Source organism: Beta vulgaris, chromosome 7, assembly GCF_026745355.1.
Source record: "Beta vulgaris subsp. vulgaris cultivar EL10 chromosome 7, EL10.2, whole genome shotgun sequence".
In the NCBI taxonomy this organism is placed as follows: domain Eukaryota; kingdom Viridiplantae; phylum Streptophyta; class Magnoliopsida; order Caryophyllales; family Amaranthaceae; genus Beta; species Beta vulgaris.
In genome coordinates, this window is record NC_079208.1 from 45680861 (window position 1) to 45708455 (window position 27595).

The window sequence follows — 27595 nt, forward strand, 5'->3', positions numbered from 1 at the left end:
ATGTTCCTCCTAATAATAATAGTAATAATAATTAGTAAAGCTACAATAAAAAAAATATATAGAAACAATAATAATAATAATAATACTTAATAGTAATGATATATATTTAAATAATAATAATAATAATAGTAATTAGTAAAATAAATTATATCAACATAATAATAATAATATTTAACAAAATGGTTATAAAAGAATAGAGCTGAACTGAACTGAACTGAACTGATCTGAACTGAACTGAACTGAACTTATTGGAGCTGAACTGAACTGAACTTATTGGAGCTGAACTGAACTGAACTGAACTTATTAGAGCTGAACTGAACTGAACTGAACTGAAAATAAGCTGGGGAGAACAGGCCCTTAGGTGCAAAGGTTTTTATTGATTTTTACCTCAAGAACAATCTTAGACTATTAGTTATGTGATGCATGCCGATTGGACAGAGGAGTGCATGTGGTTAGGCAAACAACATGAAGGGAAATTACATAAGTAAATATAATATTTTAGATGTTCATTTACTTTCTTAATTATTTTTGCTATATAATAAAGATTTTTCTTAATAAAACTTTGTACATAATTTTTCATTCAAATTATTACTAGATATAATTATACAATATATTTAAAATAACTACTTCGCAACATAACATGCATATAAGGCTAGTATTGTATATGTGAAAAGAAAAACTCACATCCAACCACTTAACTTTCTTTTGTAATAGTCTTAAACCTTTATATTAATGAACATTCAATTCCCTAACTCATAAGTCAAACATAACCAACACAACAACTTGCTTTACGAAACAAATCACCATATGAAGTATATTCCTAAACTAATAATGTATGACCAAGCACATTTCTCTCCTTTTGCAATAATCACATATTTTACCATTTTTTCTCCCTTTCACGAGTCAGCTTCTAGAAAACAAGGCACAAACATTACGTATTCCCTAACATCATATTCATATTCCTCCCCTTTTAAGCTCTCTTCTTTCCCCTCTCCACAAAACATTCCCTCATTTCTTCGTACCCTCCTTTTCAATTTCTTCCTCACCAAGCCAAAAATCTTGACTTTCTCCCACTTGAAAAAAAAAAACACCAACCCAAAATAAATAAATAACAGACAATCCCACATTTTAGGAAATCAAATTGCACAATATTTTTCATTCAAAAATCGGCTATCTAGGAGAGAAGAAACAGGGAAAGTGATGAAAGAAGAATCAATTGTGCCAATTTTGGAATTAAATCAATTGAAAGTTTTTGGCCCAGTTGGAAGAGGAGCAAAAGGCGTGGTTTTTCACGTTAAAATTGATGGTTTAGACGAAGATTTGGCATTAAAAGTGGTGTTGAAATCTGCCATTAAAAGCAAAAGGGTGAATCAGAGTAATGGGGTTGAAGTGCAAAACAGAATATTTTTTGAACAACAAGTTTTAAAGGAATTTGATCACCCACTTTTGCCTAAACTTAAAGGAGTTCTTGAAACAGAAAATGTTTTTGGGTATGCAATTGATTATTGCACAGGTGGTAGTCTTAATTTATTGAGGAAGCAACAAGTTGAAAAGATGTTCTCCGATGATATTATCAGGTAAATTTTTTATATAATCTCTCAAATTTCAGAGCTTTTTTTTTTGTTATAAATGGTTGCCAACATTTTTCCCTCAGATTCATTTTCAATTGTTTCCAGAAAAAATTGAAAAGAATACAAAAAACAATAAAGAACAAGTCCTAACAAAGTTGCTAATTCTGGTTTCAGGTTTTATGGGGCTGAGATGGTTTTGGCATTGGAGTATTTGCATAAAAAAGGAATAGTGTATAGAGATTTAAAGCCAGAAAATATGTTAATTCAAGAAAATGGGCATTTAATGCTAGTGGATTTTGATCTCTCAACCAAACTCGTTCCGAAATCACCGAAGCGGCCGAGTCACGACTCATTGAAGAAACCCGAGTTAGAAAGGAAAAGATCCCATTTACCCAGATTATATTCCTTTTACAAATGCAGTAAATCTGGGATTTCAGCGGAAGATTCGGTGTATTCGAGTAAAACAGGGGACGAGTCGGGCAACTCGTCCGAGTCAGACTCGGTCGGGAAGTCCAACTCGTTTGTTGGGACTGAGGAATACGTGGCACCAGAGATCATTCAAGGGAACGGTCACGATTTCGCCGTAGATTGGTGGAGCTTTGGTGTCGTTTTACATGAAATGTTGTATGGAACGACACCGTTTAGAGGGGCAAATAGGAAAGAAACTTTTTATAGAATATTATCAAAGTCACCTGAGTTGGTTGGTGAAACGACGCCGTTGAGAGATTTGATTAGGAAATTACTTGAGAAAGATCCAAAGCAGAGAATATCATTAGAGGGAATCAAGGGCCACAATTTTTTCAAGGGGGTAGATTGGGATATGATCGTACGGCTAGAAAGGCCTCCTTTTATTCCTTTAGAGAAAGAGGTGGAAGAGGAGGGTATAGATGGAATAAAAGCAATTGATGTGGAGTCTGTTATTTATGGAATATTTAAAAAAGAAGAGGTGCTTAAAAATATTAGTGAAAGTAATAAGAAATTTGAGGGAAATGAAAATTGTAAGAATAGTAGTAGTAAAATGCATGAAGAAAGCATAAAAAAGGTATGTGGGTTGCAACAACCTTCTATGTTAGGTAATTTTTTGGTCTTCTAACTAGCATATTCTTTGCTTGTTAACACCATGGAACCTTTTTGTATGATCCATTCATTGTGTTAGAAATTCAATTAATCATTGTTTTGTAAAAGAGAAATAAACAAAACCAAAAATATAAGTTTATTTTTCATGGTTGTTTTTGGGACACTTTAACACTTTTTCTGAAATTTCTGAAAGAAAATTTTACAACATCGTCGGTCTTAGTTATTATCGCTTGTTTTAAAAAAGTCAAAACTTTATATTAAAATGTAACAATCATAAATATTATTTACATTTTTTTTTTGGTAATTCAAAGTAATTATAGATAACAAAACAAATATGTTTTAGTTACAACCTATCACTAGGCAAACAACAATACAAACTCAAACAGTCCCTAGACTCCCAACAAAAGAAAGAGCAACAAGCTCATACCTAGGAAAAACTACTGAACTAGAACTAACTCTTCTTTTCACCTCATTACAATTGCAAGCAACTTGAAAAATAATATTTTTTATCAGCTGTTGAGGAACAATACAAACATTTGAGAAAATTTAAGCATAGGTACAATTTCACAGAACTACTTTTTATAACCAATTTTTTTCAAAATCTAATGTTTAAAAATTTTCGTTCAAAAAACTACCTTACATAACAAATTCCTTTCAATATACTACCATTTTAAGTTTATATTTAATACAATCGCTGTAGGTGTTGCTGCCTGTGGGGTAGCGAGAAATGTGTTGCTGCCTGTGGGGTAGCGAGAAATGTGTTGCTGCCTGTGGGGTAGTGAGAAAAGAGGAGAGAAACGAGAGGGGAAGAAATAAAAGTAATCCATGATGACTCAATTATTAGTGATTAAATCCTATATACGGTAAAATGGTAGTATATTGAAAGAAATTTGTTATATAAGATAATTTTTGGAAAGAAAATTTCTAAAAGATATTTTTTTTTTGAAAATTTTTGATTATGAAAGGTAACAAATGAAGCTTTTAGTTTTATAACATTAGCCTAAAAATAACTTAATTAAGTTACCCATAAAATATATAAGTTTACTCACAAAATAACCGAAGTTACCCTAAAAATGAAAATTACCATAGATTTTTCCTAAAATATTTAAGTTGTTGTAAATTGGTAAAAAAAATCAACCTATACCAAATCATAGAGATCCTAAAACTAGTTGAAGTTACTTTTTTTTTTTAAATTAAAGAGAAATTTTATTAATTGAAGGTCAAACGACATCTACAATAGATATTAAAGAAAAATAAGATACAATTAAACAAGGTTAAACAAATTTATCTTTGAAGAAACTACAATGAACCAGATCAAGTAATACAGCACAATCCCCTTGTATTTGCTGAATCAAGCAGCTATTTATGATGAAGTCTATTATTCTGACATAGTTTTGGAAGAGCATTCTTGATCGAGCCATGTTATCCGAGATCCCAATACCTTCATGTGGAGTCTCGAACTTCAACCAATGAGAACAATTTTTCATATCTATAAATAAAAAAATCCTACTCACAACTCCCATGGGGGAGAAGGAGATCTCCACAACAGAGACTAAAAATCCCATAAGAGGATATGAAGAAATCTCATAAAGAGATACTAATTTATTCAACAAAATAAGAAAATAAACTAAAAACTGAAAATAAAATGGGAAAAAGGGCTTACCATGGATGAAATCATCCATAGCAGCCTCTAAATTGTTGAAGAAGGGGCAGAGGAGGCTAGGATTTTTAATAGTTAAAGTTACTTAGTAAATATTGCAAAGGATAAGTACGACTAATAAAAATAAAAAGTATAATAAGTATTGTGGAATAGAGGGTATAAAAAGAATGTAGATGAAAAAATGTAAAATGAAGTTTAATATAGAAAAGCAAATCATTGCCAAAAAAAATATAAAAGCAAACTTTCTATCCTTAGGGGATTTCAACCATCTCTTCTACACTAGCAAGTATAAAGTAAACCACCAAACCAGTATGGTTCTTGTTTTTCCTATTTATTACAAGCATTCAATCAAAACTGGTCCCTTATATTGATGGGCCCTAGGCGGTTTCCCCTCAAAACAACCCCCAAGGTCGGGCCTGGACATGATATTCTTTATATATTTCCTCTAAATGAAAAATTTAAGCTAGTTAGGATAAAATTTTCATTTAATCATACTTCCTCCGTCCTATTTTAAATGAAACATTGAGTGAAATTAAACTATTCATTAATCAATTATGATTCCAATTAATCACCATTATATAGAAAAAAACATAGTCAAGTGAGATCTTATTAGATTTGTCTCGACGCACACTATCAAATTACAACTTTTTTATATTTTTTACGTGTGAACAACTAAAAATATTAATGATTAAAAAAACGCGTTGGGTTGCTTGAAAAAACGTTTCATTTAAAACATAACAGAGGAAGTATTTGATTCAGATATTTTTAGATCGTATTCGAATTAAATTGCCAATTTAAAACTAATTAAGACATTGGATGTTCATACAAATGACATGATATGATCATGTCACTAACATCGAGGCTTGTTTACCCTAGGTCCCTAACGAGAGATGATACACATACACTCGGTGTATGTGGGCCACACATACACTAGATGTATGTGTTACTACTAAAATGTATATCTTTTATATGTGTTACTACTAAAATGTATATTGTTACTAAAAAAATAATATACAAACTTACAATTATTTGGACCTGTTTTGTTATTCAACAATATTTGAATTTACATAATAAATATACGATTGAAATACTATATTCCGAATTGAATTTTATTACATGGTAGGGATGAAAGTATACCATTATTTTTCTACAAACAAATTAAAAAATTGAAAACGACAGGAAAATTTAGTAGACATCCATAGTAGAAAAATGGTGAAGATGAATGAGATGAAACTAATATATGAATAATTTGAAGAAAAAATTACAATTCTTTTCTTATAGTTTTAAACAAGAAATCTATACATATCTAATAAGCAAAGAAAATTTCATAAAACATATTTTTTTAAACAAAGATAAAGAACAAATTGTTAAAATCAAAATTATATGTCGAAACATTCTAAATTTGTATTATTTATAGTAATAATATACATTTTAATAGTAACACATACATCCAATATATGTGTGGCTAACATACATCCAGTGTATGTGTAGCCTTTGCGGTCCCTACAGATTATCTCGGACTGAGCTCAAATTTTTATGCTGCATTTATACTTTTCCATGTCAGTTTAATGACTATACTGATTTGGTGACCATGAATTGAAATCAATTTCAATAACAACCATATTTCCTATATGAGATTCCTACAATTGATATAATGATAAACGGGCTGAAAACGAGACAAATCATTGAGAGTTTCTTAACCACAAAAACTCTATATGCTAAAAATATAACAGACATATAAGTTTAAAATAATTATCCCACATTAAAGAAATAGAAAGAAAATCACTAATATAATTATAAGATTGGTGGACTACTCCGTCTAAAACGAATTAGCTTATGTCATATATAATTCTACTCTGATATTGAATTGTGTTAACCCCGATAAAGTTTAGCACTTAGGTTGATCTTTCTTAGCTAATGTATGGATAATCAGAACGGGTTTAAAACTATATGTATGATCACACTGATTTCATGTTTCATGATGGATCATAAATTAAAGCTTGTATTATTGTATATTCCCTTCGTGTATTTAGGAACTAGTAATATCTATGCGAGACAAATTCCCACAAGAATAAAGATGTGCATATGACTATGATTTTTTTTAAGTTAAGATGAAGATCTCATGTACAACAGTATAAGTGAAAGCTGCAGAAATTTGGATATCTCATTTTTTAAGGGGAAAGAATTATAACCCTTGTCATTTGTCACGAGGGTAGAAGGATGGCTTACAACCAATTAATCCGACCTTGAAACTTTGATTCTTAAAATAAAGAGACATGTGACTATTCATCTGAACCTAGTTCTTATTCACAAATTTTTGGGCGTAATTGTAAGCGGTTATATCATAAAATTGGTAAAACAATCCACAAATTACCACTTTTTCTGTAAAAATAACTCCAATGACATGAAGTAAATGTCAAAATGACATAAGATTCATATCATTATTTATGTAGTCCATATCATTCTTGTTGGAGCGTATTTTATTATGCATGTTTCATAATAATTGACGATGTAAAATGTTGTACCCAAGTTAAAATTATATGACGAGTGAAATTTTATAGGAAAGTAAAGGAGGCTCATATCTTTCTCATTACAATAATGAAAACGTACATACATAGACATATAATCACAAGGCGGCAAAATTTTAAGTCCCACAACTTGTTTATGACTTTTATGCCACCTTATTGTATTGATCGGTATTATTACTATGCCCAACAACATTTTTGTTAGATTTATAATCATAGAGCAAATTATATTCAACCAATTACAATAAAAAGTGGCATATAACAGATTAACAGGTAGTATACAAATTGTAGGACAAAATATTTGAGTTCTATACATCATAATAGTCTCATACAACCACAAACATATATATAATCGATCTCATAACAAGGTACAATGACAACCAGTATAAAAGCTAGTTAATATCAATAGCGACACACCTTGACCTTAAGCCCCTGCTTTATACGAAGGATAATCGAGGCATCAGGATGATGATGATCTTCTACTGCCTGAATATCATAATTTCTAATGATCATGGCAGCCACAATCTTCCCTCTTTTATCTATCCATCTTTCAGGTTTAAACTTGTCGGAATCGTCTCCCCATATCGATTTCATCCTTCCCATGGCATACATGTTGAAGATAATTTCCGTATTCGGATTCACTACATGACCACTTGGAAGAATGTCAGTTTCAATTGGTAACTTGTGGTTAAATACTACCGAAGGATACAATCTTAGTGTTTCACATATTGCAGCATGAAGATAAACAAGATTACCACTAAGCTCTTTGAAGTTTCTTAGAAACATATCCTTATAATTGTCCATGTGTAGCATTACCAAATCTAGTTCCTCTTTAATTTTTTTAACAACTTGAGGGCTTTTTGAAAGAAGGCAAAAGAACCAAGATAAAGCTGTACTAGTGGTCTCTCCTCCTGCTAGAAAAAAGTTCGAAATCGTCTCTCTTAAAAATTTATCATTGTTTTGATGCGTTGGAGTTTTTGCGATTTCATCAGTGTCCATGAATAATGTCAATAAATCGACACTTACCTCAATCATGTCTTGATCCTTTTGCTTAGATGTTCTGTTCCTCCTTTCTTCCCTCTTCCTATCTATGCAATTGTAAACGAAATTATCAAGGGTATTCCATGCTAGCTTGTTCTTCTTCTCGTATCCGATATTCAACCACCTTAAAAGCTTCCATATGCGTGTTGGTAAAAGGTGACGATAGTAAATAACTTGCGTGATATCAGCCACAGCCGTTAAGAGTGGAAAATGAGGCAAATTGAGTGACAACGATTGCGGATCATGATCCATCATGATGGCACACATGGTATCATACATGAATCTTAAGAATAAATCTTGCAAGTCGAACTCAATTGCGTGCTCAGAAAAATGGTTAAGGACTGGAAGTAGTCCATTTTCCATTTTTTTACATGTTATATTGACTAAAAAATGGTGGAAATCAGGATGATACAAGAAAGATTGAGCTACATTTCGGTGGTACTCCCATAAGGGTGAATCTGCAACAATGATTCCATTACCAAACACTTCAGCAATTTCATTTAACTTAGCACCCTTGATGTATTTTCTGAAACTCTTGCTCAAAATGTGGTGAAGGTTGGCTGGATCAACGGTAGCAAGTATGTGCATGTTAGCCAACCAAGGGCCCTTCAAATGGAAAGTTAAGTTAGATTTATCCATAACTTCAATGAAAAAGTCATGTATTCTATGGACGTTTATGAGGAGTGATGGAAGCATTCCGACAACGGGCCAATTAGTTGGGATCCCATTTTTGTTACGAAAGAAGTAGCAAAATAGAACAAAGGGAACAAGTAATGTGATGATAATCAGATAACCCATTTATATATATATATATATATATATATATATAATATATATATATATATATATATATATATATATATATATATATATATAGGAATGAGATCTCGTGAAAACTATCTTTAGGCTGAAAACTGAAAACAAGGGTAACTTTTAACCCCTTTAGGGTAACTTTTAACACTTTTAGGATAACTTTTGCCAGTTTTGGGGTAACTTTATTATATTAAGGGTAGTTGTATATATTTGAAGGATAACTTTATTTATTATAAGACTAAATATTACCACTTTTAGGATAATTTTTACCGTTTTTAGGCTAACTTTTAGCAATTTTAGGGTAATTTCATATATATTTCAAGGGTAACTTTATGCACTTTTAGGGTAACTTTATATTGCGTGTTTTGAAATCTTATGGTTACATTACTTGGATGTTGTTGCTTTCTCTGATGTAAAACTGATAATTTTAATTTTCCTAATCTTTCGTTTCATGTGGTATTGTCTACTTTTTACTTTTGGCGTTCTCTCTGTTATTTTTATCTTGTTCATTATGGTGTAGCATACTCTGTTTTTATTAGTTTTCAAAAATTGTTATTAGTTGCTGTATTAAAGCTCTTTGTTACCTCCTCTCACTAACATATATTTGGCGAAATTCATACAACCTATTAGCTCAATTGGCAAAACATTGTATAAGACACAACGATGTAGGTTCGAATCCTTCATAGGTTTAACTATAATCAAAGTTAAAATAAGTTACCCTTAAAATCTAAAAAGTTGTCCTAAAAATGGTAAAAGTTACCCTAAAAGTGGTAATAGTTACTCTTATAATAAATAAAGTTACCCTTGAAATATATAGAACTACAAATATAATAAAGTTACCCTAAAACTGACAAAAGTTACCCTAAAAGTGTTAAAAGTTACCCCAAAGGGCTTAAAAGTTACCTTGTTTTCAGTTTTCAGATTAAGAGCTGTTTTCAGCAGATCCTACCCCTATATATAATATATTATATATATATATATATATATATATATATATATATATATATATATATATATATATATTATAGGGAGATTTTGCTTTGGGTGTTGGTAGATGTTATGGGGAATACCTCCGTTTATATATAAGAATTTTTATCTCTTTGCATACACTTTGAATGATAAATTTGATATCCTATCACTGAATAGATATGGCCTACTTCTTTATAGTAGAGCTTTTATGGTGTACGGTAGTTGGGCTTGGAGAAGACCTACTATACTGACTAAGTGTTTAACGAGGCAAACATTAATGATTGAATTTACGGTTTTTTCACCAGGTACCCCTGAGGTTTCACGAGATGCACCAAGTACCCTCGTTGTTTCAAAAATGCACCAGATACCCTTATCATTTGAATAAAATGCACCAAATACCGTTAATGACTAATAGTGTTAAGTTTCTGTTAGCTTTTAGAGTTAGTTAACCTCTTAACCCTAATTTAACCCTCATTATTCCTAATTAACTAACCAAACCCTAACTTCTAACCTTACACTAACACTAACCCCTTTAACTTAAAACCCTTACCTAACCTTAACCTCCTAACTTCAAACCCTAATCCCACCACCACCCAACCACCAACACCTCCCCTCCCCTTGCCCCACCCCCGCAGCAGTCCACCATCCCCACCCCACCCCACCCCACCCCACCCCACTTCCCCTCCCCTTGCTCCACCCCGCAATAGTCCACCACCCCCACCCCACCCACACAACCCCACCCCCGCAGCAGCCCCCCACCCCACCCGCAGCAGCCCCCACCCCGTCGAATCCCCCCCTTGATTTCTGTCAAATCCCCCACCCCTGTTCCCCCACCCATGTTGAAACCTGTCAAATCCCCCCACCCCGTCAATTTCCGTCGAATTTCTCCCACCTTGCTCCCCTACGTCTGTCGATTTCCGTCAAATCCCCCCACCCGCGTCGATTTCAACCAACCGACCCCACTGCTGCGGGGGGAATGAGGGGTTCTGTTGTGTCATGTGTGTTTTTGACGGATGAAGGGGGAATTCGACGGGGGCGGGGAGGCGGGGGCTGCTGCAGGGGTGGGGGGAGGGGGTGGTGGGAGAGGGGGCTGCTACGGGGGGTGGGGGAGGAGGGGGGTGGTGGCGGAGGGGGGCTTTTACGGGGGGTGGGGAAGGAGGGTTGGGTGCTGGGGTGGGGGAGGAGGGTTTGGTGCTGGGGTGGTGGAGGAGGGTTAGGGGGGTTAATTTTAGGGTTAGGGTTTTGAGTTAGAGTTAAGGGTTAGGGTTTAGGTTAGAGTTAAAGGTTAGGGTTAGGGTTAGGGGTTAATAATGACAAAATGGTAAAGAAAGCTAACGGAAGCTTAACACCGTTAGTCATTAAGGGTATTTTGTGTGTTTTATTTAAATCACAAGAGCATCTGGTGCATTTTTGAAATAACGAGGATTCCTGGTGCATTTCGTGAAACCTCAGGGGTACGTGGTGAAAAAACCGTTATGGTAAGATAGGATCAGTGGTTAGCACATGTCAGTCTGACTTGCACGTACCCGGTTCACGTTAACATTAGTGTGCAGCAGGTCAAAAGTACATAATATTGCTGAACAATCTATATATCATTCATAAATCTACTCTGTAGAAACTACATCATTTCTGAACAATCCATTATGTCATTCAGACACCGACTATATCATGCAGAAATTCACTGTATATCATTCAGACACTCAACTATCATGCATAAACTACATCTTTCTATAAGTTAAAGCACGTACCACGATATATACTACACGACCTACGTCTCCTCCATGTTAAAATATTATAATTAAATCCTCCACTTTATTGCATATAATTTCATTATGTGTTTTCCGTTATTAAAACCACTTTATTGTATATTGCAATCCTTATTCTTATCGAGTTGGTATTTGAGATGCTTTTGTGGTTGGATATCATGCTTGGGGTTGGGCTTGCTATCACGCGCGCGCGCGTCGCCCACCCGGACCAGGCCAGGGCCTTGGGCCTTGGGCTTTTGGAAATAACTTAACTTAACTATCATTAGTAGAAAAAGGTCAATTTGCGTCGCCCCATTTGCGTCGCACATACACGGAAACGACGCACAAATACTATTTGCGTCGCACGCGACATTAAATCGATGCAAATCATTTATGTGCGTCGCATGAAGCTCTCAGTGCGACGCACATAACAAAGTAATCTGCGTCGCACTTTATTCAAGTGCGTTGCATAAAGTAATCTGCGTCGGACCCCTTGGCCCATCCGACGCAGATCAGCCCAAAAGCCCCAACCTACCCCTTGCGCGCGATTCTTAAACCCGGCCCTTCTCTCAAACCCTAAAACACTTCTCCCTCGCGTCTCTCTCCTCACACCAGAATGGGGGATTCTCTCAAACCCTAAAACTCTATCTCCCTCGCGCCTCACCCTCAAACTCTCTCTCTCAGAACCAACTCCTCTCTCTCTCAGATCTCCTCCTCTCTCTTTACAATCAACGAAGTGCACACATTACGTTTCCGGCGAAGAGATTGATTGAGAATCGCCGACGACGACGAAGAACTGCAGATTATCCTCTCACTCTCTCTCTCTAAGGGCGAACAACCTTCAAGCTCTTTCTCTCCGGCGAACAACGACGAAAAACAACCCTCAAGCTCTTTCTCTCTCCGGCGAACGACGAAGAACAAGTGAACAACCCTCATACTCTCTCTCTACAATTTCAGACGAAGAATAGGTTCGTTTTTTTAGATCTATAATTTTGTGGTTTCATTTTTTCATTGTTTAAAATCTAATTTTTTTCATTGTTTAAATCTACAATTTCGTTGTTTCATTTTTTCATGTTTTCAGATCTACAATTTTTTCCTTTCGTTTTTTTCATTTTTACGTTGTTTAGATCTAATTTTTTCATTGTTTTCGAGTTTTGTACATCTGAAATTATGTTCTTCTGTTTTTTTACTTTTTATATCTGATTTTTTATTGATTTTTTTTCTTATTTTCATTTGCAGATCTATTTTTTGTTTATCTGGAAGTTCTCTTCGTCTGAAATGGAAGGAAATTGAAGAAACGTTCGTTTTGTTTCGACTTCGCATCTCTCTACTCTAAATCTCGTTGTGTTAATATATGATTTTTTCATTGTTCGAGTTGTAAATTATTGAATTTTTGTGCTTCATTGTTTTGTGTTGGAGTTGTAAATTATGAATTTTGTTGGTTTATTCTGTTGTGTTCAATTCGCTTCTTCTACTATTCAAGAATCCTCTTTGTTTTTCTTTGAATGTTCAGTATTTCCTAGTTCTGATTTTTTTTTTTTATTAAGATAGGAATGTGCGTCGCACATTGTGTAGGGTGCGACGCACAATGAGTTTTTTTTTATATTAAAATCAGCCATTTGCGTCGCACCGTATACGAGTGCGACGCAAATAGCTGTACCATCTGCGTCGTTTCCGCATACGACGCAAATCATTTTTGAGTCATTTGCGTCGAGGGCTTTGGCGTCGCACCAAAGTCCGACGCAAATAGGCGCCTCACATCCGACGCAAATTGCCTTTTCTGTACTAGTGTATCTTTTTGGACCCAGGCTGGGCGCGTGTGTGACTGTTGAAGACTGTAACGTATTGACCATTACAGTATTTATGACAATCCCTTGATATCCTCCACGGTTTTACTGACTTCTGTTTTTGCCTGATTTCTTCCTATAAAATCAGTGCCTTATGATCAAGAAGAAGAAGAAGAAGAATTGTCGGAGGATATGGTGGCCGGCGGCAGTGAGGTGGGCTGATGCGCCGTAGAGAACAGCTGGTGCGCGGTCTTCTCTTTCTTTCCTGGGTACGTGCTAATCTCCATAGCCTACTCTATTAGTGGTGACAGTTTAGGTTGTTGTGTTCACCTTGGGGAGCTTTCCGGCCAGATCGATTACCACCGTTATCGAGCCGTAATTGCTTTTAAGTCAGTGGTCTCCTACCACGGCACAACCTTGAAATAAGTTTTCCCTTGCCATTACGATTGTCAGTTTCTAATAATTTGAAAGCAATTACTTATTTGCAATGGCTGATGTTTCAAACAAATCCATGGCTCATCTTTCAAAGCTTGAGTCTCTTGATAGAAATAATTATAAACGTTGGGCTCAAAAATTGGTAATGTTTTTTGAGTAGTTGGACATCGACTACGTTCTTTTCAAGGACTGTCCTGCAGCTATTACTTTTTTTTTTTTGCTAACTAAGGAAATATATTGCGCCCAAAGAACATTACATCCTAATCCATCTTAACTAGAGAAGAGAAAACCAACTAGGTTGGACTCCTCCCTCTAGTAAGAGAACCAAAACTGCTATAAAGACTCTTTTGTGATTAACTACCTTTCTATACACCATTTACTCTGATTTCATTAAACCATTCTCTTTCTATATCAGTAATCTTGTTAGGCAATATACAAGAAATTCTATCAACAACCATTTTCTTAACTCTTTTCACTACATTCTCAGGTCTCCAAACTAACCCATTCCAGCAAGCCTCATTTCTTGCCTACCATATCTGGTACATCAGCCCAATTAGCACTGCAGCTATTAAAGATCTTTGGAACTTAGTTCTCCTGCTTCTTCTCATGAATATCATCTGTCTCTGGAACAGCTGCTGAGTAGTTTTGTATCAAATCCATCTTAAAATATCTTGTAAACATGCATGTGAGTAGTTACACCTGAAAAACAGGTGCTCATGTGTCTCCCCACCTGCAGCACAGAACTGACATTCATCTTCTTGTACTATACCTGCCTGCTTCAGTCTACTCTTAGTCCAGAGTCTCTCCTGCATAACCATCCAAGCTATCATTCTATGCTTTGGAATAGTAAGTCTATTCCATATGAATCTATCCCAGTTCACAGGTTCCATGGATCCTATTAACTTCTCATATACCTTTTTGACTGAGTAGCTGGGCATATTGGTAATCTCCCCTTGCATATACACCCTCTGAATTTCCTCCTTGATCTTCCATATCTGTTTCCTGTACCAGCTGCTATTTTATGGAGCTTGGTATGTTCACCAATCAGCCCCTTTAATGTAAACATTGTTGACCCATTTGATCCACAGTGAGCCTTTTTACTAGCTATTGCCCACACATATTTTGTCATAGCTGCTTTGTTCCATTGCCTAACCTGCCTTATACCCAGCCCCCCCGCTTGTTTAGGCTGGCATACCTTTTCCCAAGCTACATTCCCTCCTCTGGCTGTGTAATAATTACTGTCCATAAGTATGCTCTACACACTCTTTCAATATCCTGCAAGACACATCTTGGAATTATGAACACCTGAGCCCAGTACACATGGATACTCATCAACACAAAGTTGACTAGTTGAAGCCTTCTAGTGTAAGATAGGTGTCCACTACTCCAAACCTTAATTCTTGCACTCATCTTCTCCACCAATACTCCACATTCAACTGTAGAGATCCTCTTTGCACATATGGGAACCCCAAATACTTAAAAGGGAGCTCACTATGTCTAAAGCCAGATGCATTCTTAATTCTAAGGACTAGGCTTTCATCCATACCTACTGTATAGAACTCAGACTTCTGGCTATTGATCTGGAGTCCAGAAGAGTCAGAGAAAAGCTTAAAAGCTTGCAGCATTACATATACAGAAGGGAACTCACCACCACAACAAAGAATTACATCATCAGCAAATGCTAGATGTGATAATTTTATCCCTCTACATCATGGGTGATATCTAAATGCAGGCATATTGTCTAAAGTCTTCATAAAATGGGACCCCCTTGTCTCAGAACCCTCTTTGATTCAAAGAAACTATGAAGAGATCCATTAATCATCAAAGAAAATCTGGGGGTTTTAACACATGTCATTACAAGGTGAATAAAGTGAGCTGGGAATTTAAGAGCCACCATCATCTCATTTAGGAACTGCCAGTCAATTGTATCATAGGCCTTCTGCATGTCCAATTTCATAATACAGCTACGCTTCACATTCTTTCTCCCATAATGTCTCACCAGATCTTGACACACCATGATGTTATGTACAATGAATCTGTCATGAATAAAAGCCCCTTGATACTCAGATATTAGCTCAGGCAACACCACTCTAAGCCTATTACATAACATTTTAGTAATGCACTTATAAATCACATTACAACATGCTATGGGCCTAAACTCTTTTACAGAACTTGGACAAGGTATCTTAGGTATAAGAGTGAGAGTTGTAGCATTTACCTCTTTTAGCAACTGACCTGAATTAAAGAAAGCCAGAACAGCTTCAGTTACATCCTCCCCTATGATACTCCAAGCATCCCTGAAGAAATAGCCCCCAAAGCCATCAGGTCCTGGGGCTTTGTCCCTTGGTATTGAGAATAGTGCACTTTTTACCTCCTTAATTGTTTAGGGTCTATTTAGAAACTCCATTGGATCTTCACTCAACATTGGTCCCTTGTTAATGACAAACTCCTTCACAGGAACTCTATTAGGTAACTCTGACCCTAGTAGCTTTTTATAGTAATTCAAAAAAGCTATATTCACCTCCTCCAGGTTCTCCTTCCAGTTGCCTTGATCATCATGTATAGCATAAACAGTGTTCTGCAACCTCCTTGCTCTGATAGATTGATGAAATAGCTTTGTATTCTCATCACCTTCCTTGCACCATCTCATCTTAGATTTTTGTGCCAAGAATAACAAATACTTCTTGTGAACTAAGTTATACTGGATCCCTGCCTCACTTTCAGCCCTCCTGTACTCCATATTCATAGGCTGAGATTGAAGCCTCTCCTGACACTGAAGTAAGGATTTCAGGGCCCTGATGTCTGAAGCTTGTAAATCAGAGAAGCATTCTGCATTCAGAGTTTTCAGGGCTTGCTTGATTTTTTTCAATTTACTGGTCACCTGGTACATTTTACTTCCACTCACCTGTGTTGCCCAGCATTCAGCTACTATTCTTGCAAACTTTTCATCTCCACTCCACATAGTAAAGTATCTAAATGGTTGTTTACCTAGTTCAATACTAGGGTATACATTTATCACAATTGGAGTGTGATCAAATATCCCCTCAGGCATGAAATGTGCCATAGCACCAGGGCAAACATCCAACTAGGAATAATTCACCATGGCTCTATCTAGCTTGCAAAACACCCTACACTCTTCTTGCTGCTTATTGTTCCATGTATACATACATCTAGAGCTCATTAAATCTCTCATACCACATACATTCATGCATCTCTGAAGGTCTGCTATCTCATGTTGTCTAACAACAGCTCCAATTCTCTCCTCTGGTTTAAGGACACAATTAAAGTCCCCTCCTATCAGCCAGGGACCCTTATTCTTATGTGAGATCTCTTAAAGATCCTTCCACACTATCTTCCTACTTGCTGCATCATTCAATGCATATATTAAGCTCAAAAAGAAGGAACCAACCCCTCTAGACGGGCTTATACAATAGTGAATTAGTTGACTACTCATGAATATGATATTAACTTGGAAACTGTTAGGATTCCAAGCCAAAAAAATTTTACCACTCCATGCTCAGCTAGGTTTGCAGTAAAACACCAGCCACTAAACAAACTTTGGTAAAAGACTTCCCATATTTGAAGCCTTAACCTTCGTTTCAAGGAGGCCAACAATCCCCACAACCTTCTTTAGTCAGAAATTTCTTAACCTCCAGCTGCTTGTTAGGATTATTAACCCCTCCTGCAGCTATTACTGCTACAGGTGATTCATCCTCTTCTCCCTGCTACTGTTATTAAGAAGAATGAGGACAAAATGCTAAAATATGAAAAAGATAATAAGACTGTTCGTTTCCACCTCCTTAATCTGATGACAAACAATCTGTTTGATTTATTCATGGTGTATAAATCATCTAAACTGATTTGGAGGCCCTTGAGATAAAATATGGGGCTGATGATGCTGGGAAACAAAAGTATGTTATCGGAAAGTGGTTGGCTTTCCAGATGGTTGATGACAAACCTGTCATGGACCAAGTTCATGTCTACGAAAATCTGTGTGCTGATGTCTTAAATGAAGACGTGAATATTTGTGAAGTTTTTCATGTTAATGTATTGTTGGAAAAATTTCCCTCTTCCTGGAGGGAGTTCCGTAATAATCTGAAAACATAAGAAAGAGTTTATGTCTCTTCAGGAACTCATTAGTCATATGAGGATTGAAGCGGCAAATGCATTAAGGACAATCAAGACTATGTTGTTGTTAATGTTACCAAAGCTAACCTGGTGGAAACTGCTGCTGCTGCATCAGGATCTGACAAGTTTAAGGGTAAAGGTAAGAGGGTCAATAACAGAGGCAAGAAGCAAGGGAAATTTAACAAACCTGATGGTAAGATTGAGAAGGGGTATGTTCTTTGCTATGTATGTGGCAAGCCTGATCATAAGCCTTATTAATGTCCTTAACACCAAGGTTCTGTTCAAAAGCAAGCACCTCAGGGTAACCTTGCTAAATCTGATGACATTGTTGTTGTTGTGGTTGTTGAAGCGAATATGATCGAGAATAAACTGATTGGATTTTGGACACCGGGGCTTCGAGGCATTTCCGTGGAAACAGGGAGCTTCTCCATGACTTTCAGGATGCTACTGAAGGCGAGTGTGTCTACATGGGCAACGCGACAACTGCTGGAATGCTTGGACAAGGAAAGGTCACTCTAAAACTTACCTCTGGAAAAACCCTCTACCTTTCAAATGTTTTGTATGTTCCTACTATGCGTCGCAACCTAGTGTCCGGTGCCTTGTTAAACAAAGCTGGTTTGAAAATTGTTTTTGTGGTTGATAAGGTTGTAATAACTCGTGGTGGAAAGTTTGTGGGGGAAAGGGTATTAAGTGGGGGTTTATTTATTTTGAATGTTGCTTCTTCTATTGTTCTTGCTATTAATAAAACTATTTGTGGTTATGCTTACATTGCGGAGTCTTTAAATTTATGGCATGATAGATTAGGGCATGTGAATGTTTCTTCTATTAAGAGACTAAGGACCTTAGCTTTAATTCCTAATCTGTCCTCAATAGAGTTTTCTAAGTGTCCAATTTGTTTTGAAGCAAAATTTACTAAGAAACCTTGCAAAACCGTGGCTCAGAGGACCACACAACTTCTAGAATTGGTTCATACGGACTTAGCTGATTTTCAGAACACTAGAAGTAGAGGAGGAAAATTTTGGTACATTTCCTTTGTTGATGATTACTCGAGGTACACTAAGTTATACCTTCTTAAGGCCAAAAGTGAGACAGGAGAAGCTTTTATAAAGTATAAGGCCGAAGTAGAAAATCAACTTGATAGGAAAATCAAGAGGGTTATGTCTGATAAGAGATAGAGAGTATGAGAACAACTCTTTGAATGACCATTGTGAGAAATTGGGTATTATTCATGAACTTAGTGCTCCCTATGTACCTCAACAAAATGGTATAGCTGAACGAAAAAATAGGTCCTTGAAAAATATGTAATGTTATGCTTGTAAGTTCTGTGTTGCATGATGAAATGTAGGGGGAAGCAGTTGTTTTAGCCTGCCATGTTCTTAACCGAATACCTCACAAAAGGTTAGATAAGACTCCTTATGAACTATGGAAGAGGTATCCTCCGAACTTGAGTTTCCTTAAAGTGTGGGGATGTCTAGCTAAAGTTGGGTTGCCTGACTATAAGAAGTCAAATATTGGACCCCAAGACTTTTGATGCCGTGTTTATTGGCTATGCTCATGCTGCTTATAGATTCATGACTTTGAGCTATAGGTCTATTTGTGAATACAAAGATGCTGATTTTTTTTTTCCTTTGAAAATGGATGATAATGCATCTGTGCCTTCTTGTTCATCGCCTGCTGTTGATTTATCTACTTGTTCTATGGATGATGTTTTATATACTAGCGATATTCCTGCTAATTTGACTTTAAGTAGTACTTCAGTTGACATGCATGCTAGTAGTTTTTCTGATGTAGATGAGCCTGGGAGAAGTAAAAGACCTAGAGTAGCAAAAGACTTTGGTTCTGATTTTGAAACTGCTTTTCTGTCTAAAAATTATATTGTTAACTTGTTGCGTGATAAACTAGTCTATGCTTTCATGATAGAAGAGGGTCCAAATATCTTTGAAGAGGCAATGATATATGTGGGTGCTAGTTTTTGGAAAGAGGCCATTAAGAGCGAGTTAGATTCCATAGTGTCTAACTATACTTAGGAGTTAACTGACTTACCTAAGGGGTCAAAGACCATAGATAGTAAATGGATCATTAAAAAGAAGTTGAGACCTGATGGGACTATTGAGAGGTTTAAAGCTAAGCTTGTAATTAGGGGATTTACTTAGAGGAAAGGACTAGATTACTTTGACACTTATTCTCCTATGACTAAGATAGCCACCATTAGGACCCTACTAGCTCTTGCTGCTATTCATGACTTAGTTATACATCAAATGGATGTTAAGACTGCTTTCCTGAATGGTGACTTAGAGGAGGAGATTTACACGTCTCAACCTGAGGGTTTCGTGGTGCAGAGTCAAGAAGATAAAGTTGTAATTGAGGAAGTCCTTATATGGCTTAAACAAGCACCGAAACAATGGTATGAAAATTTGACTGTATTGTTCTGTCAAATGGCTTCATTGTCAACAACTCTGACTCCTGTGTATATTCCAAATTGATAGGATGAGATTGTGTTATTATAAGTCTTTATGTGGATGACATGCTGATTTTTGGTAACAACTTAAAGGTGGTTAATGATACTAAACTTTTCTTGTCTTCAAAGTTTGAGATGAAAGATTTGGGAGAAGCTGATGTGATTTTAGGAGTAAGACTTAAGAAAATCTCCGTGCATTTCCCTTAGTCAGTCTCATTATATGGAAAAGGTGCTTAAAAAGTTTAATTCTTTGATGTTGTTCCAGTGAGTTCTCCCTATGATTCTAGTATTCATTTGACCAAGAACTTAGGTGAAAGTGTCTCTCAAAGTGAATATGCGAAAATCATAGGTAGTTTGATGTACCTCATGAACTGTACTCGACCTGACATAGCTTATGCAGTGAGTAGACTTAGTAGATATACACATAACCCTAGTAATGAACACTGGAGTGCTCTTCATCGTCTTCTCAGATACCTAAAAGGAACTGTTGATTTTTGTTGCATATCTAAATTTCCTGCTGTTCTTGAAGGATTTTGTGATGCAAACTGGGTATCTGGTAATGATGAGATCAGTTCAACTAGTGGCTATGTGTTTACCCTTGGTGGTGGTGCTATATCGTGGAAGTCTTCGAAACAGACTTGTATAGCACGTTCCACCATGGAGTCTGAGTTCATTGCCCTCGAGTTGGCAGGGCAAGAAGCTGAATGGTTGAGAAATCTGTTGTCTGATATTCCCTTACAGGGAGGACATGGTGCACATGTCTATCTTCATTGTTATTCTCAAGTAGCCATTGGTGTTGCTTAGAACAATGTCTACAGTGATAAGAAGAGACACAAACGGATCAGACATGGAGTCGTTAAACAACTCCTGAAAAATGGGGCGATTTCCGTGGACTATGTGACGTCCAAAAGAAATCTTGCAGACCTATTTAATAAGGGGTTATCTATGAGAGTTGTCCTAGAGTCGTCGAGGGGGATGGGGATAAAGCCCATTAGTTGAGATTTTAAGGTGGATACTGGATACCCATATGAGGTCAAACGAAGCCATAAAATCTTAACTTGCACTATATTTCTCATCCCTATGACGCATGGTAGTGTTTTTTAATCCATAGCCTATTGCTGGTGCTATTGAGACGCACTTAATAGATTTATATTCTCAAGTTGAGCTTTTTCTCTTAATGGTTCCAGATCCCTTCGGGGTGGTGTTATTAAGAAACACTTGATGGACTACCTATGTAAGTGTGGAGGTTATGCCGCCTTCTTTGAAAGACTGGGCAGTCTTTCTAGAGCACTTATTAGACCTAAGGAATGCGCATGACTATAAAGCGCTTGTGATGTATCATGGAGACTTCACGATCTTAAGGTAGGTATGTGTTGTGGGGGTCTCAACGGAACTCTAGTGAGTTCAAGAGAAATTCACTCACTAGAAAGTAGGTTGTTGCCTCATTATACTATGCATCAATTCAAATAGAAAGATATTGATGCTTAAGTACTTTCCTTTCTTTAACAAGGAATTTCTTTTGCTTTTAAGAGCCTTTGTGGGGGATTGTTGGAACGAAGGCTTGAAAAGTCTTGCCTTCCTTTCAATAAAAGTCCAACATTGCTTGCGGGATGGAATACTCCCTTGCTTTATATTCTCTTCTTCCTTATTCTTATTGAGTTGGTACTTGAGATGCTTGTCTGGTTGGATATCATGCTTGGGTTTGGGCTTGCTATCACACACGCGCACACCGCGTGCCCGGACTGGGCTAGGGCCATGGGCTTTGGGGAATAACTTAACTTAACTATCTTTTTGGACCCATGCTGGGCTCGTGTGCGACTGTTGAAGACTGTAAGGTTTTGACTGTTATAGTATTTATGGCAATCCCTTGATATCCTCCCGGGTTTTAGTGACTTTCGCTTTTGCCTGATTTCTTCCTATAAAATCAGTGCCTTATGATCAGTTCAAACACACAAAAACATGTTCTCTTCTCAGTCTTTCTCTTCTCTTTCTTTCCTGGCCACGTGCTAATCTCCATAGCCTACTCTTTTAGTGGTGACAGTTTAGGTTGCTGTGTTAACCTTGGGGGAGCTTTCCGGTCAGATCAATTACCATCGTTTTCCGGCCGTAATTGCTTTCAAGTTAGTGGTCTCCTACCACGGCACACCCTTGAAATCAGTTTTCCCTTGCCATTGCGATTCTCAGTTTCTAATAGGGTGCATGGGAGATTTGATAAATCTCTAACAGTTAGATCTATATAATACAAGTTTTTGTGTAACAAATATTGTTTGTGTACATAACAAATATTGTGTATGTCTTATATAAAAATAAGAGGAAAACAACACAAACAATATATTTATATACACGAACAATATTTTTAATATACACAAACAATGTTTATTACACGAAAACTTATATCTAACACATCTACCTGTTAGATATTTTATCATTTCTCGGGTGCATGGTGCTTGAATGTTACCGAAGTTGGTGCATGGAAGGATGGACCATATAACTAAATTATTATCTAGTCACATATCCCTTTTCCCCCAACCTTATTACATGCTTAAAAAATCTTAATAATAACTGTCATCAGTTTGCAGCCTTAAAGCATAAAAAGTTAAAAAGAAAACATTAATTAACATATATGTTATTTCTCCCAACCAGTGGCGGATTTACTTAGGGTCACGTGTGGTCACGTGACCAACTATTATTTTTGAAAAAAAAAAAATTTCATTTGAAACACGCGAGAAAAAAACCCCCGACCCTTCGTCCCTTCCTCTTTCTCTCTCTTTCTCCTTCGCGAGGAAAAAACCTAAATCCTAAATACCTAACAGCGGCAACTAGCAAGCCGCGCCGTCGCCGGAGTCCTTTCGCTTTACCGGTGAGTTTTCCGACGCACGCACGCACAGTAGCAGCGCCGCGAGAAAAACCCTAACTAGTACATGTAGTAGCAGCGCCGCGAGAATCAGAAAAAACACGTACAGTAGCACTGTAGCAGTGCCGGACCGCCGGTGAATTGATTTTGTTAGGTTTTGTTCGATTTTGTTTTGTTTGATTTTCTTAGGGACTTAGGGTTTTATTCGATTTTGTTAGGGACTTAGGATTTTGTTCGATTTTGTTATATTGGATTTTGTTAGGGTTTTTTTTTTGTTTCAAAGAATCTGATTTGTGGTTTGTGTCATTGTGTGGAATCATTGTTGGGTATTCTTGATTCATCTAAATTCTAATCTTTGAAACAAAAGCAGGCAACAAACAAGTGAACAACAATCACTTCTGTCGCAGCAGCCAGCAGGCGGCAGCAGCACTTAGCAGGCGGCAGAGGCGGCAATTCGCAAACTTCATGTATTTTTCTAAATTCTAATCTTTGCTTAATTGCTTCTTGAATTATTCTTCATTGAATGATTGAATCATTGTTGGGTTGTAAATTTTTGCTAAAATTGATGTGTATTGTGTATTTTTGTCAATTTGATTTCATTAGGATTTCATTATGAGTGTGTTGTGATTTGGGAATTAGATTAGGATGCCAAATTGACAATTGATTGTGTATTTATGTATTTTTTTCAATTGGATTTCATTACGATTGGCTATGATTTAGGACTTTAGGAGTTATATAAGATGCTAAATTGACAAATGATTGTGTATTTGTGTATTTTTGTCAATTGGATTTCATTACTATTGTGTTGTGATTTAGGAATTAGATTAGGATGCGAAATCGATAAATCGTGAGAACAATTGTAATATTTTCTAAGTACTATTTGGTTGTAATAAGTACTATTTTTAGGTACTTTTTATTGTAATATGAACTATTATTAGTCAAATTGATTTTATTTGAAGTAGTTTTCTTTAAATTCATGGATTATCTTATATGGATACGTGTATCCGAACCCGTACCCGTAGCAGTCTCTATACAACCTAGTTGGTAGTGGCCAACTATTCATAAATTCCTGGATCCGCCACTGCTCCCAACCTTCTCACAAGTCACACCAAGATACACTAAAATTACCCAATAGCCAGCACAATATTCTAAAGAGATCGCAAATTCTCAACCTAAGTCAAGTAAATGCCTATATTTAAAACGTTTTATCAAGTGTGGAGATCTAATAAGTCTTATGACCAAGTATGGGTGATGTTGAAGCCAAATTGCACCTTTGTGGCAATCATATCATCACTACTAGAATATGGAGCATCACCCACATCTACTACAAAGCAAACAGGATAGCTGATTGAATTACCAATGTTAGCCACACCTAGCTAGTTCAGTACACTTATTGATGATTGTAGTTCTTCAACTCTTAATTCCATCCTTATAACTGGTAATTTAGGAGTTCCCTCTTACGGAGGGTCTCCTAAATTTCTTTTCTTCTTACCTTATCATATAATGTGTGTGTGTGCGTGTGTGTGTGTATGTGTGTGTGTGTGTGCGCATGCGTGCGTGCGTGTATGTGTGTGTGTGTGTGTAGAGAGAGAGAGAAACTCTATAGAGAGAGAGAGTCCCAAAATGATGGTAAAGATTTTCTAAGGAAAAATTGGAAGAGAAAAAAAGGAAAAATAAGGAAACAAAATGGGAAACCTAGCGTGCAACCCAAGCACCACCCTTGCTCACCGCCTCCCTCCCCCCCCCCCCACCGCGTTCCAGATCCTCCACCGCCTCCTTCATCGACCAACGCATCCAACGTGGCCACCGACATTGCCCCTTTCCTCCCTCTTTTTGCGACGCGAATCTGTCATCTCTGAACCTCTCCATTGCGCTCGTCAACATCAACCATCATCTCCTCCCCTTTGGCCCCCTCCTCCACACGAATTTGCTCTCCCCCATCGCCACGCCGACCATCCAAAAGTCGCATCTCAATGCCGCCCACCATTCTCTTTCCTCGTGATTTAATAGCATACGCGTTTCTGCCCCAGCGAAGCAACCGGATCTGTAGGCCCGTGCGAGTGTCCCAACCACCACCAACGCTCTCATCATCATTATCCTGGTTATCGGACTTTTACTTAGCCTCGTTGGCGTCCAGGTAAGTCTCTTTACCCACTTTCTAAATTCTACTTGTTTGTGGTTGGCGTCCATTACTCTTTTAATTATTGGATCTAACTTTTTTTCAATTTTTTTGTGCCAAATTGCAGAGATTTCATCTGTCATATTTGTGACCCTATCTTCCTTGGCTCTTTATCTAATTATGTTTGAGTGGATTTCAATTTTTGACTTCTCTATGTTACTTGTGAATTGTTGCTCACTCTTTGAGTTACTACTTTGGATCTTGTCTACCAAGTATATTTTATTTGATTCTAGGCTAGTTAATTGGTTCATCTGCACTGTTACACCATTTTTGATTTATACTTGTATGTGGCTTCCCTCCATTCCTCTTTTAATTGTTGAATCTAGTTTTCTGTCAACTTTTTTGTGCCAAATTGCAGATCTTTCCTCTTTCATATTTGTGACCCTATCTTCCCTGACTCTTTATCTACTTATGTATGAGTGGATTCACTTTTTGACTTCTCTATGCTACCTGTGAATTGTTGCATACTCTTTGAATTGCTAATGTGGTTCTTGTCTACCAAGTATATTATGTTTAATTCTATTCAAGTTACTTGGTTTATATGCACTTTTAAAATAATTGTCAATATTTTGAGCTCTTATAACCTGCTTCTCTATGATTGGATGTCATTATTTCAACATGCTCTTTTGAGGATTAAACAATGCCTTGTTTAAAGCCATCTCCTTTGGGAATGGTCCAACTATGAGATTCAATTTTTTGTTTCTCCCTTTTTTACTTGGTTTTGGTATGACTTGCTTACCTTCCAAATTGACGGTCCTAAAATTTTTTCGTATAAATTGTTTCACTCTAACATGGACATCTTTTGTCTCTTTTGGTTTTAATATATCAAATTCGTTCATCCATAGGGTGATATATCCACCCTTGCTTGGATTTCATTTCGTTTGTGATTATTAAAACTCTATTTTCCATCCCAGGAATGAAAGGAGTTCTCATAACTTTTTAAAACCGACCTTTTTGTCATCCGCCATGGAACAGGGGTGGTTTTTCACCCCCGTTCAGTTTGTTGAAGTTTTACAGGTCAATATTCCTTTTTGGCATCCGTCCACTCAAAGGGGGCACAAGTTTTACAATGTAGTCGAGTGGTCCATTTTATATTTAACTTGTCTTTATTTATTTACTTGAAGGCTTATGTGCTCCATCACTCACAAATTTATATTTACCTAAATGACCAGGCTCTTGTAGCCCTATCGAACCGAGTGCTTTACACTCACTTTTGCGTAGGGGTGGTTATACACCCCTTGACCCTTTTTCTTTCTATGGTAGCCATTTTTTTCTCATCTCATAATTGAAGTAAGGACAACAAGAAAGGCAATGAGTCCATTTTATTGGCCTATGTACGAACATCTTTTTTTTATAATCCTACCATTGGCAAGGTTCTTGAAACCCTATCGAATCGAGTGCTTGACACTCCCATATGCACACTTTTAGACCCCCGACTTGTTTTCTTTCTATGACAAGCCTTTTTTCTCATCTCAAAATTGCAACATGGCGAGGAACAAAGGTATTGAGGCCTCTTTTTGGGCCTAGGTACGACCAGGGTTATTGTCAACCTACCAAACGACCAGGCCTCTTATGTTGGAATATCCAAGGGGGTAAAAAAGCCCCAAGCTTTGAGTGAGCTACTCTACCTGAAGACCAAATATCGACCGGATATTATCTTCGACATTGAAACCTTAACTAATAATAATAATAATAATAGCCATCGAATTCTCAAAGCACTTCATTTTCGTAATAAGATAGTTGTTGATCAAATTAATCACGTGGGTGGAATGTGGGTTTGATAGAATAACTTCAATATTACAGTTCTAAATCAGTTCTCTCATGAACGTTTGGTTCACCTCGACATTCTCTAACAAGCCACACAATAAAATGTATTCAATCTTGGGTACATATTACCCGGGCTAAAAATATCGAAAATGATACGTTCTTGACTTATTTGAATAACTACGTTACTACTCTCCCCTTACCCTGGCTTATGCTTAGAGATTTTAATGAGATGCTCTCTCCCAATGACAAATTTGGCGGATGCCCATTGAAACAACACCAACTTTTCCAATCCCCATATTCTTGACTAAAGCAATAGACATTCCCTGCTTACAACAAGCTTTTCCATGGAGAGGCAACCATTCCAATGAGATCATTCACGAACGTTTAGATAGGGCCATCTGTCATAAAAACTTCTATGACTGCTTCGACAACAACACTATTTTCTTATGGTAACTTTACAGTTTTCGATCACGCGCCCATTATTTTTTCTACCAATGACGAGGAAATCACTAAACTGCCTTCTTTTCGGTTCCAAAAGTTTTGGACGTTAGACAATGACTCACATAAAATTGTTAAGATAATTGGA

At 36.7% G+C, this 27595-nt stretch overlaps 3 protein-coding genes across 3 annotated transcripts; 1 reads left to right on the forward strand and 2 right to left on the reverse strand.

The window, feature by feature from the left end:
• The first annotated feature begins 904 nt into the window (after window positions 1-904).
• LOC104884047 (serine/threonine-protein kinase OXI1) lies at window positions 905-2794 on the forward strand. Its single transcript, XM_010668638.4, has 2 exons — window positions 905-1577; window positions 1746-2794. Exons 1-2 carry the CDS (start codon window positions 1201-1203, stop codon window positions 2662-2664), a joined length of 1296 nt encoding a protein of 431 aa, XP_010666940.1. The 5' UTR covers window positions 905-1200; the 3' UTR covers window positions 2665-2794.
• A 4388-nt stretch (window positions 2795-7182) lies between these two features.
• On the reverse strand, window positions 7183-8672 carry LOC104884057 (alkane hydroxylase MAH1). Its single transcript, XM_010668649.2, has one exon. The coding sequence runs from the start codon at window positions 8670-8672 to the stop codon at window positions 7236-7238; it is 1437 nt and encodes a 478-aa protein (XP_010666951.2). The 3' UTR covers window positions 7183-7235.
• A 6357-nt stretch (window positions 8673-15029) lies between these two features.
• On the reverse strand, window positions 15030-16687 carry LOC104884058 (uncharacterized). The gene is made up of 3 exons (XM_057390841.1): window positions 16026-16687; window positions 15842-15920; window positions 15030-15203 (listed from the first exon to the last, which is right to left on the reverse strand). The coding sequence occupies exons 1-3, from the start codon at window positions 16685-16687 to the stop codon at window positions 15030-15032; spliced, it is 915 nt and encodes a 304-aa protein (XP_057246824.1).
• Window positions 16688-27595: the final 10908 nt, after the last annotated feature.